Raw genomic sequence first — 16,496 nt, forward strand, 5'->3', positions numbered from 1 at the left:
TTCGACTTCAATAATTTGAAAAAATATCGCAAACGAAAAACTTCTTGTGTACCGCTTCGAATCAAGCCGGAGTCGGCCTCTCCGACTCCCAACACGCCAAAATAGTTCCGACTCCACAGTCCTGCTTTAAAGCAATCAAATCAAAGACGTAATGGCAACTCCATCACTTATTGTATTATTTGCTCAAGTCTCTGCAATCAAAAGTTACATACTTGCAGCAAGAATAGAGTAAGACTCGTCAAAAAAGCAACGGCCCAAGCAAATCGTCGTAGCGTTGAATGGTGCGAAGCGAATATGTGATTGAAACCGTGAAGGGTTGAAGAAGCAGAAAAGACGTGAATATCCGAAGGTCGCAATTCATCTTTGTCATCTTCGCTGTCTATCATAGACACTACGCTGTTCTGATCCGAAAAGTAATTGCTTTGCTTTCCATTGTATTGGGTCGCTCCGCTTGGACTCGTCACTGACTGCGATAACGAGAACAACTTTGGATTTTCTCCATATGGTGACATCATGGACCGTTCGTTGCATGAGGATTTTAAAAACCACTAATAAATTGCTTTACCGTTAAGGCTTAAAGTAAAAAGATTTATTGGCAGAATAAGCTTTTGGCTACTTCCTGCAGCAAAAGTACGTTTGAAAAGTTTATCTGGGCGAAAAAATTATTGTTCCTTCCGATGAACGGACAGTGAAATGCAATCCACCTTTATATGCAATACACTATAATACCACATCCAATCTCCGTGTTTTGGCGACAAACCAGCAGACAACTTCTCAACAACAAGGCAGTGACATTGAGAATTGTCGATTGTGCTTGCACAGAAAATTTACTGCAATTTACTCTGAAGATTAGATATTTTTTTCCAAAATCGCCTTTCTACAAAACATGTGACCTCAAAGGCTCGAAAAAAATTGAAAAAGATATATAAAACAATTGTCAAAACTTTTGCTACTTGCAATTGACAAGTATTTTTCAAGACAAGCTCCAAGCCTTGATTAGAACCCAGTTAGAGCTTGACTCCTGACTGAGCGATCCACAGGTTGCAAATCACCTGTTCGATGCCCTCCACTACTTCTGGTGAGCCTGGCTGCGATTCATAGGTGGGCTAAACCGCTATAGAGTTAAACTAGTAGCCGACCCAAAGGAAGTTTTTAATGCGACACTTCCCTATAGGGCAGCAGTGGTTCCCAACCTTTTTGTTGTCACGGACCCCTTTAGACAAATTATTAATTCTGCGGACCCTTACCTAAATTTTGCCTGAAACTCAATTAACATACTATTGACTATTGTAATAATTATGCTACTCAACTACTGTACTGTGTCATATTGCATTGCCGCTATGACTCCTGTGGCAAATGTCAGGTTAAACAGCAGTTGCTCAAATAACAAAATGAATGAATTGTTCAAGAAATGTCACCAGTATTTGAATATTAAGGTGACCGAAAGTGCCATGCCGAAACTTTTTCAACGTAAGCAAATTTAATGAGAGGGCTGTTGTTGCCTTTCCTGAACTAAACGACTGAACTGTGGTTGAGTTTTTGACAATGCATCACGCTTGTCATCTTCAACGTTCAGGCGATTTCGATGTTTAGTTTTTATTGTAACAAGAGCTGAGAATCCTGCCTTGCAAAGGTAAGTGGCTATGAATGGTAGCAAAACAATAATCGCTTGCTTTGCCAAGACTGGGTAGGTTTGTAGTTGTGAGCACCAAAATTCTTCCACAGTTTTTGAATGAAATCCAATGCGTAATAACTAATAACTCTTTTGATCTCAAATCAATTAAGTTATCTTTACTGAGATCGTCATCGCTAATGCTGTTCAAGTAAAAAAGAAAAGGATTTCGAGTCCTTGTTTCAACTTCGTTCGGCAGGTGTTCTAAATTAAAATAACGTTGACATGAGATTTGCAGGGTTTCCAAGTGTGCGCAAAGTTTTTCTCTCTGCTTTCTATTACCGGTACGTAATAGACGAGCCAATCCTGATTTTACTGTAATCGACATGCGTTGTGGTAGATGTAGTTTAAGGTTAATGTACACACTGTTAGCAGCAGCATAGATTTATTTTAATGCATACCGGTACAGTTTATTCTCGCGGGCTTGAGCTTGACACATTTGCATTTAAAGAGGGAAATGAAAGTAAAAAGATCGCTTTTCGTTTTTTTTTTGTCAAAATTCATCAAGGTAATCACGGACCCCCAAATGCTTTCTCACGGACCCCCAAGGGGTCCGCTGACCCCAGGTTGGGAACCACTGCTATAGGGTATGCGACGTCACGAAAGGTGGATTTGCAATAAAAACGTTATTCATTATTTTTATTGATCCAGTTATCGTGACGTCATACACGCCTCGAAAGGGAAAGGTTGTCTTTAAAACTTCTCCAGCTTGGCTGCTGGATAACACAAAAACATTCAAAATTATACAGATTGTAATGTTTCTAATATAAAGTAGCCTACTTACAGTAGAATCAGTAAAGTAATAGCAAGGGAACATGAAATATGCTACAGCCTACCATCTTACAAAATCATGACGGTAGCGTTATTTATACAAAGAGACCCAAAGTAGATGTACAGTCATCAAGCTATCGTTCATATGCCTGAAGTTACTTGCTAAGTAGCCTATACAACCAGTATAAAACATTAATCGGAGTATAAATTTAACATGGATTCACGCTCTTTTTCTTGCTGCCTGCTATATATTCTAAAATTAAATTGTCAAGTAAATAGTCTAAGTGACAACTGTAAACCTACTTTGTAGCCACCCTGTATTAGTAGACATTCTACTGATTTTATTTTTCTATGAACATGCTAAAAGAAGCATGCTGGTCACGAAAAGCTGACAGGCTAAACCTGCTCCAAACTCATGCGGTAGTTGGCTAACTGAAACCAATCACTGCATTTATTATAAAAATCAAAACGGAGAACTTTTTTATTTTAATTTTAAGAAGATATTGAAATTATCTGAACAAGCTGTTAAAAACAAATTTCAATAAGTTGTAGAATGTAGAAGTTAGCTTCCTAGCAGTTGCTGCTTTGATTTACTTCCTAATTGGATCTTCAACTGCAACGGTATCCATGTATAGGCTATCATTATACATTTTTTCCCTTAAAATAAAGAACGAGAAAAAACATTGCTACTTATACTAAAGAAGAGCTTGTGACGATGACGAGTTGTTCCCTACTCTCACAAACAACTATTTCCTTTAAACTCGAGTTTCAGAATCAGCAAAACAAACTGATATTGATTTTCTCAGCCGATCTTCACCTCGAAGTCTTTAAGCTGAAATTGCATTATAATTGATCTTTGGTTGTTGACGCTGAAAGTGTCGGCTAACGATTTCTTGCGTGTATCTACAGTAAACCTATGCATTGAATACAACTCAGAAATAAGGGCTCCACCTTTAGCCGCAGACATCAAATAGTTTACTATCCACAGCTTCACGAAGTTGTGACACCACTGGCACGAAGAGCACACAGCTACTGTACCTTCAATTAAACTTACATTTCCAGAAAGTTTGAAAAAAATGAAACCTACAGACCTATTTAGATTTTGATTACACCATACGAATCCAAGAATTAACAGAAACAAAAAAAAACTTAGATGAAAAGGCGAAATGAAACTCATCAACAAGTCAGAGAAAAAGACTACATTCACGACGTTTCACAGCAAAAACAGCCCTTTTCAGGGCATACAATTGTCCCAGCTGGGACAAAGACACGAGAGAGGAGGATTCGGCAGAGGTCTTTCCAAATCCTCTAGCTGAACGTCGAAGAGCTCACCACCAGCAAGCTTGACATTGTCGAGCGGCCGGCCCACGAGTACAATGCAACCACTGCCCTCCTCCAGGAAACCCACTGCACAACAGTGGGAAGGCTAGCAATCAACAACTTTTCTCAAGCCGGATACTCTCTAAGCAGGAAACATGGCCTCGCATCTTTCGTCAGAAGAAACCTGTCTTGGAAAACATCAGATTCATCTCCCGAGAATTCCGAGATAGAGTGGCACTGCATCAATATAGAGGGGCACAACATCGTTTTATCATCTATAAACCCCCTCCCTTGCAAATGTCTGTTACATCACTACCTGTGTTCCCCGCTCATTGCATCCATGCTGGAGATTTCAACTGTCAGCATACTGATTGGGGGTACAACAACATCAGTGCGGATAGAGAATGCTTAGCAGGATGGGCTGCTAAAAACAATCTGATTCTCCTTCTAGATTCCAACGGCTTGCCAACTTTCCTGTCAGGGCGATGGAACACTGGTACCAATCCAGATTTAGCATTCGCGAGAACCAATAATAACTGCCAACTCCCTAACAGACAACAGAGACGAAAGACAAGAGAAAAAGAACTAACACAGGATTTGTCTACTTTACTGCAAAATAAAAAGTTAAAAATGCGGTGTTGTGGAGTTTCTTTCCGATCGCAGGCCCTCTAAAAATATTTTCAGTTCCTAAAATTATCCGAAGTACAAAAGTATAGGCTACCCTGGAACACCATTGTCAGCGCTGCTGACTGTTAATATTTAACGTTTTTGCCGCTGCACAAGCGTTAGCACCTACAATTGAAATATGTTTCTCAATAATAGATTTTTTTTTCTGTAAACTTTAACGAAATTGCATTGAATTACTGGTTTCGTTGAATTATTGAAACATGTCAAGTTATACCAAATGATAACCGACGGTACAAAACCCATCATGAATGTGATCTTCTTCTTCTTTCGTTTGAGACTAGATCAAATTTCAGGGCAGGTGGTGGAGAGCCAGGTGAGTGTAGCTTCGTCCAGCGTTGCTATACCATGCGTTCCATTTGGTGCCTTGTAGATGGGACATTCGAGAACGACATGGTCAGCAGTTTGTTCCTCCGCGCCGCATTCACAGGCCGATGAGGGAGCCAGACCCCACTTGTGCATGTTGGAATGGAAGCGACCGACTCCGGTTCGGATTCTGTTGAGCCTGACCCAAGTCGGCCGAGGAAGGTCCATACCAGGGGGGCGCGCCACCGGGTGGGGCATAAAACCATGTAGTTTGGTGTCGGTGGCGCACCATGCTGCATTCCAAGTGTCTTCCATGAAGTGTGCTGCGCTGATGGCACGATCGCTGAATGGTTGTAGTAATTCAACAGCAGCTGGCACAAAGGGGTGTCTTGACTTTAGTTGCCGGGGAGATTCCTGAGGTGGGATGTTGAGTTTTGCATGGAGCAAGTGGTCAGGATCCCCCGCCCGGCGAGCCAGGTGTATAATGGCTCCCTTTCGGCGAAGCTCAGCAGGTTGGATGCCTGCAAGGATTGGTAAATACTCTGTTGGAGTTGGGCGCAGGCATCCAGTCACAATTCGCAATGCGTCGTTGATTGGGCTGTCGATGAGGCGGGTGTGGGCACTGCGGCACCAGGCAGGGGTGCAGCATTCAGCAGTGGAGTGAACCAAAGCCTTAATAGCTTACATCATGAATGTGATGTAAGCTATTAAATCTCAAGCTTTTGTAGCAGCTGGCTTATTTCAGAGTTTTATTTTACTGGTCCAAAAAGAGCAGTAGCCCACACAGACTAAAAATGTGTGTGCCTCAGTCTAAACGGCGGGTTGGGGAGGCCCGATAACACCACTCTGTGTGACGTAAGCTATTGGATATCGAGCTTTTATAGCAATATTTCTACATTTTGTATGATAGCCCAAAAAAGTTAGACAGACTAAAAACGAGTGGACTCCTTGTCAGCTGTGGTAGAAAAGCTGTTTGAGCAAATAAATTCCAAAATACTTAAGTTTTCAAAATATTTCCTTCAGATACAAAGTTTACTGTTTGGGTTTTGTTTAATTTCAAATTAGGTTAAAGGCCTATAGCGAAAAATTTGGCTTGCCTTCGTTTTGAAATAAAACCGTTTTCGTTTTGTAGTCAACTCGAAACTGTTTTAGATTGACTTTCTGCACTTTTGCAAGTTTTGAACTAGTTAAAATACTAGTTGGGTCAAACATTTAAAAAACATCTGGCAACACTCCATGCAGATAGTTTTGCATCTCATTGTTCAACAAGTCCCAGATTCAGCATATGTAAATTTTAATCAAAATATGATAGTTCACTGACAGACTAGCGGCCCCCAGGGCCGTGTGAGAACCATCTCGCCCCCCCCCCCCCCGGAATCCACCAGTGGACCCCAATGTTTTAGTGATTGCTCTTAAAAATAGGACCAAAATGCGTTTAGAGCGGAAAACTCTTTCAATATGGGGAAAAAATTTCAATTCATTATTTTAGCAAAGAGTAAACAACTTTTAACATTTTATAGAAAACAATAGCTAATAGCCTATATGCCGACAATGGATATGGGGATCTAGAAAAAAGTTGGGGAAGGACCAGAGTTTTAACAAAGTAAAATTTATAACATAAATGAATAATGCAATGCAAAATTTAATGTCCAAATAAACAATAATAAATGCTTTTATTTGCACCCATTGCGATAACATACAGTAGGCCTACACTGCGATCACAGATGCGATACAACAGACGGCAGGAAGTAGCGAAGTGACATATAGTCTTCGAGTCAGCTGCTCTCCTTAGTTTGGCTTGCTATTAAGTGTCTTTGCCGAGACACAGCCGCCTGCTCTGGAGCGGTGTCGAACCCACGTCCTTTCGAACGTCGCACAGACATTCTCACCACTCGGCTACGCAGCCGACGCAAATCGACGAATGAAACGGAAAGGGAGTGTGGGTGGGGGCTTGCCGCCAGAAAATTTTGACAAATTTAATCTTGTTTCGGTCACTTTTAGGCATTTTTAGGAGCAATTTTTTTTATCAAGATGCACACTTTGTATGTAACCAAATTTATGAAATTAAAATTGGATTGGGGGTAGAATTTTTGTTTAAAATTTAAATTAGCCTACCATTTCAAAATTTTTTTATTCACAACCCCAGGATTTCAGTAATTTATTTCTTGAAAGTTTGTATAGCTTAGTGTGTTGTAGTCTTTCAGCAGGCTAAAACTTCTAAACTTTTACCCAAGGTGTCCCCACCTTCATAGATCCCATTTCCAGTTTATAGCCCATCTCAATTCACATTGAAATTTATTAATTTAATTATTATTAATTAACTAGGCTCTTTGAGTGAGCAGTGTTTTTTTCCAAATATTGCATCCTTTTGTTAGCTTTTTAAACATAAAAAACTTTTCATTCTCTTAATCCCCAACTATGCTTGCCCATATCGCGAAGATCAACGAAATGTGACTGAGCGAGCACAGCGAACGAATTTTTTTTACCAAAATGGAAAAAAAAGTGAAATAACCAGCCAAAAAACGTTGCACGAACTAAATATGAATGGGCCCCTAGTTAGAGATAGCCCCCCAGTCGGGGGTTTGGAAAGCAGTAGGCTAAATACAGCCTTGCATGGTGTAATTAGCTATTGATTAATTATCAAGCTTCTGTAGAATTTGTTTATTTTTGAAACAGTCAAAAAACATCAGACAAACTAAAATGAGTGGGCCCCTGATCAGCCGTGCCCCCCACGGCCGAGGGTAAGGTGGATGGTTAACACGGCCCTAGCTGCCCCTAAGGTTATCTGTTTAAAAATTAAAAACTTCATATAGGCTACAGTAGCCCACAATTAGTTTAATTTATAGTAATAGAATAGAAACTGACGCCATAATTCCATCAAAGACCTGCTGATCAAAATTTCTTCAATATTAAATATTCTTTCTCCAGCGCAACTTGTGTTATAGGCGTACTGTTTTTTTTTTTATCAAAAGAAGACAATTAGGCCTAATTCTTACAAAAAATCAAGCAATATTGAATTAAGCTGGTGCGGCCTTCTTTTGTAACTGTACTACACAATTTTTACATTACAGGCCAATTTTAGGTTGGAAACTTAAAGGTCGGTTAATTTATTACCGTATAGGCAGAACGTCAATTTTAAACAAATTGGCATTCCGCCCAAAGCTTTAATTCCAGTTCTTGGTAGCTTGTAGCTGCATGATAAACTTAAATTAGAACTTTAAATCTTTGCTGAGGAAAATTTATAGAAGTAAATGCGGGTGAAGGTCGTTCATTTCATTCAAAATTTTGACCAGCAGGGACCTATAGTTAAAAATGAAAAACGACCAAAGCAAATAGACCAATTAGCCTACTTTATAATTAGACACCAAAAAGAGGCAAACATTCTATTCCTGTCAACATGTCACGTCTTGCGATCAATTAGATCGCTTTCATATTTTTTTCCTAAGAGCAATTAACTGAGCTGTAAAAACTACAAGGCCATCCTATTTTTCTATCAGACAGCTAATTTTGTAGGGTAAGACAATAGTAGGCCTAGGCTACATAATTTTTTACAAAAATGTTGTTGCTTACATCAGTCAACCTTCATTTTCAGAATTTTATGACATTCTGATACCTTGTGACTCGTTCCTTATTTCAATGTAAGCTAAAGCCTATTTTAATTTCAAAGTGATATAAAAAGTCTCTCATCCATGACATAGCGATCGACATTTTGTAGCGGGAAAGTAGCTCGTCATTATTTTGATTAGATATGCTATCATGTAAGCCTACTTCTCATTAAACATCCTGCATAAGATCTAACAAGTAATTATTTGACAATTGAAGCCAAAGATTGATAAGATGTGGGTGCATCCTAATCGACGTTATCAAGCTGAGATCAAACAGTAGCCTAACTCCTTTACCGTACCCATCCTTTTTCTACATTTCTGTATTTTATCAAGCAATAAACTGCTGATGTCAAACAGGAGTTTTTTTGACACGGGAAACAGCAGAGGCACAGCATTATCTAATCATTATTTTTTTACAATGTTTGGCAAATATTGTACGTTATACGGCCGAATTCTCCAGAGGTGGCGCCCGCCTGAGCCGACAAAATAATGCAAAAGTCCCAAGGGATTTGTTGTTATTTTTCTTTTAAGCTTAAAGTTTAAAAGTCTGTCTTGTATCTTTATGCATAAATAATTCAACACAATCGAAGCTCTCCCCAATTTAAACTGAGGCCGGAATGAACATTGTTCTCTGAGGCTTTGCACACTCTGCTTATACAATACCAACAAGGCGGAAATAGATATCCTTTTAAAACTAAGCTATTTGTCTGATGTTAGAAATGGTGTTGACATTGTTAATGTAACAATGCATCAGTGCCAATTTCTTTGTAGCCTACTTAGCAGGCTACTTAGTTCACAGGTCCATTGTTTCGGTCTCAAACACGCTCAAGCTTCGTGTTTTATTGCTTCTACCATTCCAAGGGTGCCATAATTATATTTGAAGCTTTGCCTAAGGAAGACTACATAAGTAATATTTAAAGCATTTTATTTAGAGTTAGCGTGGGCTACGTCGGTTCCTAAATTGGTACTAAATAGAGGGCAATAGACTTTAACGAAACATTTTTTTTAGGAAAACGAAAATCTTCATAGAGAAATTTATGTTTACACAAATAACATCACGACAAAAAATAGCTTCAAAAGAAAATATTTCGAAATATCTCTTGGCTGAACACGTGTAGACTGAATCAATCCTAACAATTATTGGCAAATATTGAATTGCCTGAAGCAACTTACGGGGCTGTTCAGGCATGAAGGAACCACGTGGGCCTGGGCTTATACCTACTTTATTTTCTGGGTGGGCCTGGCCCATCCACTTTTGAAAGCCAAATTTCTTTGAAAAGGTAGCGAAAACGGCAAATCCGAGAGGAAGTTCCAAAAAAAGGTCTTCACTCATTTGATACACACTAATTTGATTATATCTTTGATAGCTCAATGATGAAATCCAACCTTCAAACTTTTCTGTTGAAACCACTATTGATGGGCAGCACGTGTGGATGTGGTTGCGTGTGATAGGTGGAGCAATCTATCAATCAATATAATCATTCTCATGGTCTCTATGGTTAAAACAATGATAGCATTACATATCCACGTAGGCTACCGTATAATGCTGCAGATTATTACTCCCAGGTGGTATTATAACTGTGTGTGCATTGTTGCCTTTTTATTTGTTTGTACATCGCCATATTTTGTACACAGCACTATAGAGAAATTTAACAATATTCTACATTTTTTGGCCACATCGGGCCAAACATGGAAAATTTTCGTTTGTTGGCACGAAAGGCAATTATGAAAACACAATGTATAAACGATTTTAAGTGTTAGGAATGCAAAAATGTTATGAGGGGTCTGGGGAGCGAAGCCCCCCAGAAGTTGGATTGACTTTGACCACTGCGCCCACCTACTTTCAAAATGTTTCTCCATGCCTGGGGTTGTTCAAATATTTCTTGAAAGAAATACCTGTTTTGCTCTTCACCGCATCTCTCTGACGTGTAATTTATGACATGACATGCAACTTTTATAATTCAATATGACAACTCGTTGGTCAAAGGAATTGCTGTGATTTTTGAACAACTCCTCACTACACATGGCATATTCGTTCGGCGAGATCAAAATTAGATTATATTCAGACTGATCTCAGAGGGGTATTTTAAAAGTCAAAATCTGCAAAAGATTTCATGATTTACTTTCCTCTTTCCTTTTCTTCACTTTCTGCTTTCTAGAGGAGTAGCCTATTTTGTGTAGACCACGCTAAGGAAAAAAGTGGTAAAAAGAACACGTTATGGACTACTTGCAGTGAAATAGCCTACTTGCATTTACTTGTGTAACCTACAAAATTAAATACAAACCCTCTTTAAATTTTTCTGAAACACTTTTTTAGATATATTCTTGATTAATTTTATTTGAAAAAGCTTAACAAGTTTGTGTTCCAACGAAATTCATCCGCGTATTTCTGTTTGAAGAAGACTATGATACCTACCATACGTCCTCTTTGAAGAGGAATTGTCCTCTTTTCTCAAGAAACATGTAGTGTCCTCTGAAGACACTCGAAAATGCCCAAAAGTCCTTCTTTTTTGCGTTTTCAATTCTCTTGCTTATATTTTCAACAGAATTTTATTTTTATGTGACTTTTCGCTGAAAGCTTGAAAACTTAGGCTATAAATTTATTTTCTTTAAAATGATGGCACTTGAAAAATGGACAGGATTTTTCAAATACCGTAGAATTTTTTAGCGAATTGTTGAAAATCGAGCAATTCTCCATCTGCAATAGGCTATGGCTTGTAAACCAAAATAAATGTAGGCTAGAACGCAATTTATATGCTGCAGTCACAGCGGCGCCAGGTTGAGTCTGTTTCTAGCATCTTGTTATTTGCGAACTTCAATCATATTTTGTGGAAGCCATTTTATGATCTCGTTAAAGCTTATCTTTCCTCATTGAATAAAGTTAAGAGGACAGCAAAACATTAATGGGCTGAATCTGACAAATAAATTTGTTTTGCTTGTTCGCTGCAACGTTTGCTGCATAGACATAATCATTATCCAAGATGTCATTTTTTTTAAATGTAAACATCCATTTGCATTTCAGGCTACTTGCTCACAAAACGTCCTCTTTTTGAGTGATTAAAACATGATAGGACTACTAAGCACGGAAGTTGATAAGACATGAACTGCCGGTAACTAAAACAAAGTCTAAACTTGCAAGTTGGATCAAACAGTTCTGCCAAAACCATCTCAAGTCGTTGAAGGGTTACTGAAAAACTCTTGTGGCAAATCAATTAAGTCCTTGTGTTAATATTGTATACGGTTCCTTATTTGGAGCTCGAATTGTGGGAAGACGACAGAATGTCACGTGACATTGAAGAAAGGTGTTAAACAGTTTACCTTACGAAGTGATGATTGCCAATCACAGAGCTTTATAAAGTGGGAACTGCAACTTTAGACCACACTGGTCGAATCGAGATTTGTGAAGCGTATCACAAACTACAACATCATCAACAATGTCAGAATCAGAAGACGATCAAACTGCTCTGGTTTGTGATAATGGATCGGGATTGGTCAAATCTGGTTTCGCAGGAGATGACGCTCCGAGAGCAGTGTTTCCCTCAATTGTGGGAAGACCGCGACATCAGGCAAGTGAAAAGCCAAAGTTTCAATTCTAATTCAATTTGGTTTAATAAGATTATTCTTTCTGATGTAGCTTAATGGGTAGAGCGCTTTTGAGTCAATAGAAAGAAAAGAGAAGTCGAATAGCCCAAGTTCAAATACCAGTCAGTACAAAAATAACACGACATATCTTTCCCACTATTTCGTAAAGTAACTTGCACAAGCAATTAGGAACCTGGGTAAAAAAAGTTGTCAGCTTTTCTAAATTAACTAGAAAAATGAGCTAATCGCCAACTTCTGCAGAGTTTGAATCAATTTAAACCTGGACAAGTCCGTTTGCTGAGCTCCTAAAAGCGTGTTTTCTTTTACAGGGAGTGATGGTCGGAATGGGACAAAAAGATAGTTACGTTGGCGATGAGGCTCAAAGCAAACGAGGTATCCTGACCTTGAAGTACCCGATCGAACACGGCATCATTACCAACTGGGATGACATGGAGAAAATCTGGCACCATACTTTCTACAACGAGCTTCGAGTCGCTCCTGAGGAACACCCAACTCTTTTGACCGAAGCTCCACTCAATCCAAAAGCAAACAGAGAAAAAATGACGCAAATCATGTTTGAGACATTTAACGTACCGGCCATGTATGTCGCCATCCAAGCTGTACTGTCATTGTACGCATCTGGTCGTACCACAGGCAAGTTATAAATATAAGTTTCGACTACGATATAGCTTTGTCGGTCGTTTGCAATTTCTAAGTTACAAAAGCGAAAGTTTAAGGTAAATACCTGATAAATTTGTAATAGAAAGTTGTCTTTACAAAAATAATAGTGTGATGAGAACCTTCTCCTCATTCCCTGAAACCAGGGATATCCCTGCCTGAAGCTTAGTAGCCTAACTAAGAACCACCACCTAAGCAATGCATAAAATATAGGCCTAGCCAGATTGACGTGATAGTCTTTGAATACATATATTCTATGGTAAATGAGCAAAAGAGACGGCAAGCAATTTTCATTAGCAGAAAAGCTATTGTAATATTTTTTTTAAAACCAGGGATCGTGCTTGATGCCGGTGACGGTGTATCTCACAACGTGCCTATCTACGAGGGATATGCGCTCCCGCACGCCATCGCGCGGTTGGATTTAGCAGGTCGAGACCTTACCGATTATTTGATGAAGATACTAACAGAACGTGGTTACGCTTTTGTTACAACAGGTAAAGTTTATGATCTTCATTTCAAATGCTTGTTTTTACAATTGACTAATTTCTGGTAGTCTGTTAATGTAAACAATCTTAAGTAAAAAACTAGCCTTTCAGCTCTTAACAACCAGTGAAGATAGGCTATATAACTGACAAAAGAAAGAGAGAAATGAATTTGAAACTAAAGTTTGGTCAGCTTGTTTCCAAATTTTAGTTGTTGAAGTTACTTATAAGGGCTTAACTAATATAGAGTAGTGCAAACTGCAATTTTTAACATTTCTGCAGATTGTCCAACAAAAATAAACGTTTTTATTTCCAATTTAGCTGAGAGAGAAATTGTCCGAGACATCAAAGAAAAATTGTGTTACGTTGCTCTTGACTTCGAACAAGAAATGGCAACGGCTGCCTCCTCATCCTCGTTGGAGAAGAGCTACGAACTCCCAGATGGTCAAGTGATCACTATTGGCAACGAGCGCTTCCGATGCCCAGAGACACTTTTCCAACCTTCTTTTATTGGTAAGAAATGAAAGGACAATAAAAAAGATTAGCGAGTGCGCTATCAAGCAGTACCGGTAATGCCTAATATCTATTATAAAGTAAGAACGGCAATCAGGTTTAGTCTCACCTTATTTTAGAGCTTTTTATGCTGTATATACTGTACCTAGAAGTTAAGTCTGCATAAAAATGAACAGTTCCAATTGTTGCAAAAATATTGAACTAATGAAGTCAGTATAATTCTTCCACGTGATAACTAAGCCATACAAGTCTTGAAACCTATTAGTGCACGCAGGGTTGGAAGTAACGACTAGTTGTCACCAGTATTTTTTTAAGGTGTTTTGGGGGACCGAAACGGTTTCCCAAAATTTGGACTTGCAACTACAGTAGAAAAGTAATGGTTGTTTCTCGCTATGTCTTGTCGATAATACGAATATAGCCTACGATCAATAGTTCACGTCCGGAATAAAGAATAAGTGGAGATACAGCTAACAGCTGAATCAAAGAGTTATTCACAAAACAAGTGCACCTTCGATACTCGTCAATGTTTATTTCTGATTTATGGCGCATAATGATCAGTTTTTACGTGTGGAAACATAACAAGCAGAAGCCAACAAGCACACTTTGTTTGACCGTGCAGCAAACTTGTTTGGCGGCCGTGTTGGGCAGGCTGTTTGGTCGCTGTCACAATCATTTAAGCTGTGCCTTGTCGAATAATTCATTTTATGTTGCGTTGATTGTATGTAGTTATGGCTATTTTTTTGGTATTTAAATGAAACACTTGCGGTCTCTTAAAACTACTTTGCGGTCACCCAAACCAAACCTTAAAAAAAACCTGGTTGTCACTATTCGATAACGTTATTCGTTGCTTTCTGAACATCGAATGTCTATACCCATTCCTTTTAAAAATAAATATCGAATGCGCGTTATTCACTGCTTTTTTATGCAAGCAACGAATTCATTATGCGTTTTTCACTAATCGATATTCAGGAAAACTGCTGAATCATTTTTTGTTGTTCACTTACTTCGTCGTCAAAACGAAATTTAGTTTTCGGATTACTATCCGACCTAGTCCCCTTCTGGTTTTCGAACTTTAAAGGATTAAGAAAATTTTGCGGCAACACAGTTCAGAAAAACCATGCTAGTGAGGGTAGCCACTTTAACAAGTCGAAATTCTGCCACTGCGAATGACTACAATGCAACCGCCAACTAATCAGAACATGTTATAAGAGGCTACCGTCCAATTGTGACCCTTCTAGCACTCATCTAGAGAGTTAATGCTTGTTTTGAACTTTATTTGGTAATTACAGAAGAAAAAGAGCAATAGCAGTAGCGGGAATCGAACCCGCGTCAATGAAATGACTACTTTCTAGCCCTAACCCCTAAGCCAACCAGTTGACAAAAAATCCATTACTTAATTTGCTTTCTATCATCTTCTTTTCGCCATTTTTACGTCACTTAAACCGTAGCTTATGATTGGTTGGCGGTTTCATTCTAATCAATTTCAGTGGCAGAATTTCGACTTGTTAAAGTGGCTACCGCTAGTGAGAGTCGTTAACAGTGTTGCCAACCTTTCCGTTTTCCCGCAAGTTTGGGCTTGTGTTTTTTCGAGTTTGCGTATTTTTTTTAGTTTACGAGTTGCTTGTTTTGGGGCTTGTTTTTTGGCGAGTCAAACTTTTTTTAACTTGTTTTTGGCACTGATATTGCGAGGTTTTTATTGTAGGCTAGTCAACATTGTATTCCTTCTTTTCAAGATAATTATTGCTTGGAATGGCGTAAACAAATGTCGTTCTTGAAATAAACGTGATGTATGGACTGCAAAGGTTGTATTGAAAAATTTGAATTGCTAAACTGCGTGCTTTATGCTAAATGGTATTGGTTGCAAATTATTGGGCTTGTTTTTTAGATTCACTTGCTTGTTTTCAAAAGACAACCTGGCATCACTAGTCCCTGAATACGCAAATACAATATTTTCAGTAATTGCTATTCATTGCTTTTTTTAAGTATCGATAGTGGAAAGTCATTGCTTTTTTGGGCACTATCGAATAGTGAAATAGTCATTGCTTTTTGACTAACGACTTCCAACCCTGAGTGCACGGTAGCCTGTACAAAAGTTATCCTGTCAAAAAACATACTAATCACTACGTATGCTTCAGGAATGGAATCTGCTGGAATCCACGAAACCACATACAACTCCATCATGAAGTGTGACATCGACATTCGCAAGGACCTTTATGCAAACAACGTCTTATCTGGAGGAACTACCATGTACCCTGGTATTGCAGATAGGATGCAAAAGGAGATAACTGCTCTTGCTCCAAGCACCATGAAGATTAAGATCATTGCTCCTCCAGAGAGAAAATATTCTGTCTGGATCGGAGGCTCAATTCTTGCTTCTCTTTCTACGTTCCAACAGATGTGGATCACAAAACAAGAGTACGATGAAGCCGGTCCTTCGATCGTTCACCGAAAATGCTTTTAGAAGCAAAGTGTGTCTGCTGTAAAGTATTTGGTCTATTTCCAAAACAAACTTTCTGTCGCAAAGCATGAAGTCTTCTGCTGTTACAACGAATAAATCGTGATGAAAGATTTTGTGTTATGAAGTTATAATGCAACGTAAGTTTTGAACAAAAGTTTTCGCGGTTATGACTCAATCAAAAAATTCCATTACAGTACAAATGTACAATAATGAAAAGGCAGTGGTCTGCGTGATCCTATGAAACTGAACAAAAGAAAGAAACTATTGGAAGCAAGCGAGTGGCAAAAAAGCTTACGAGAGGTTCAAATTCACGACAACAACGTTAGAAGTGGCGAAACCGTTAGTTGGCGATTGCTTGGCAAGCTTCATATATGGGTAGGATTGAGAAAGCATGAAAATAACGTCATATTATAATGAACACCTCT

General features: G+C 38.7%; 1 protein-coding gene across 1 annotated transcript; it reads left to right on the top strand.

Moving 5' to 3' along the window:
* Window positions 1–11,792: 11,792 nt before the first annotated feature.
* LOC145768542 (actin, muscle) lies at window positions 11,793–16,074 on the top strand. The gene is made up of 5 exons (XM_082580053.1): window positions 11,793–11,924; window positions 12,270–12,594; window positions 12,951–13,112; window positions 13,422–13,613; window positions 15,749–16,074. Exons 1-5 carry the CDS (start codon window positions 11,793–11,795, stop codon window positions 16,072–16,074), a joined length of 1,137 nt encoding a protein of 378 aa, XP_082436179.1.
* The last annotated feature ends 422 nt before the right edge of the window (window positions 16,075–16,496 follow it).

The sequence above is a fragment of the Aplidium turbinatum genome, chromosome 4 (assembly GCF_918807975.1).
Source record: "Aplidium turbinatum chromosome 4, kaAplTurb1.1, whole genome shotgun sequence".
NCBI classification, from domain to species: domain Eukaryota; kingdom Metazoa; phylum Chordata; class Ascidiacea; order Aplousobranchia; family Polyclinidae; genus Aplidium; species Aplidium turbinatum.

Bases quoted from the DNA above. Each gene is read 5' to 3' on its own strand.
- LOC145768542 (XM_082580053.1), top strand. From the start codon at position 11,793: ATGTCAGAATCAGAAGACGATCAAACTGCTCTGGTTTGTGATAATGGA. The intron at 12,595-12,950 runs GCAAGTTATAAA...TTTTAAAACCAG, and splicing joins CGCATCTGGTCGTACCACAG to GGATCGTGCTTGATGCCGGT. The intron at 13,113-13,421 runs GTAAAGTTTATG...TTTCCAATTTAG, and splicing joins TTACGCTTTTGTTACAACAG to CTGAGAGAGAAATTGTCCGA.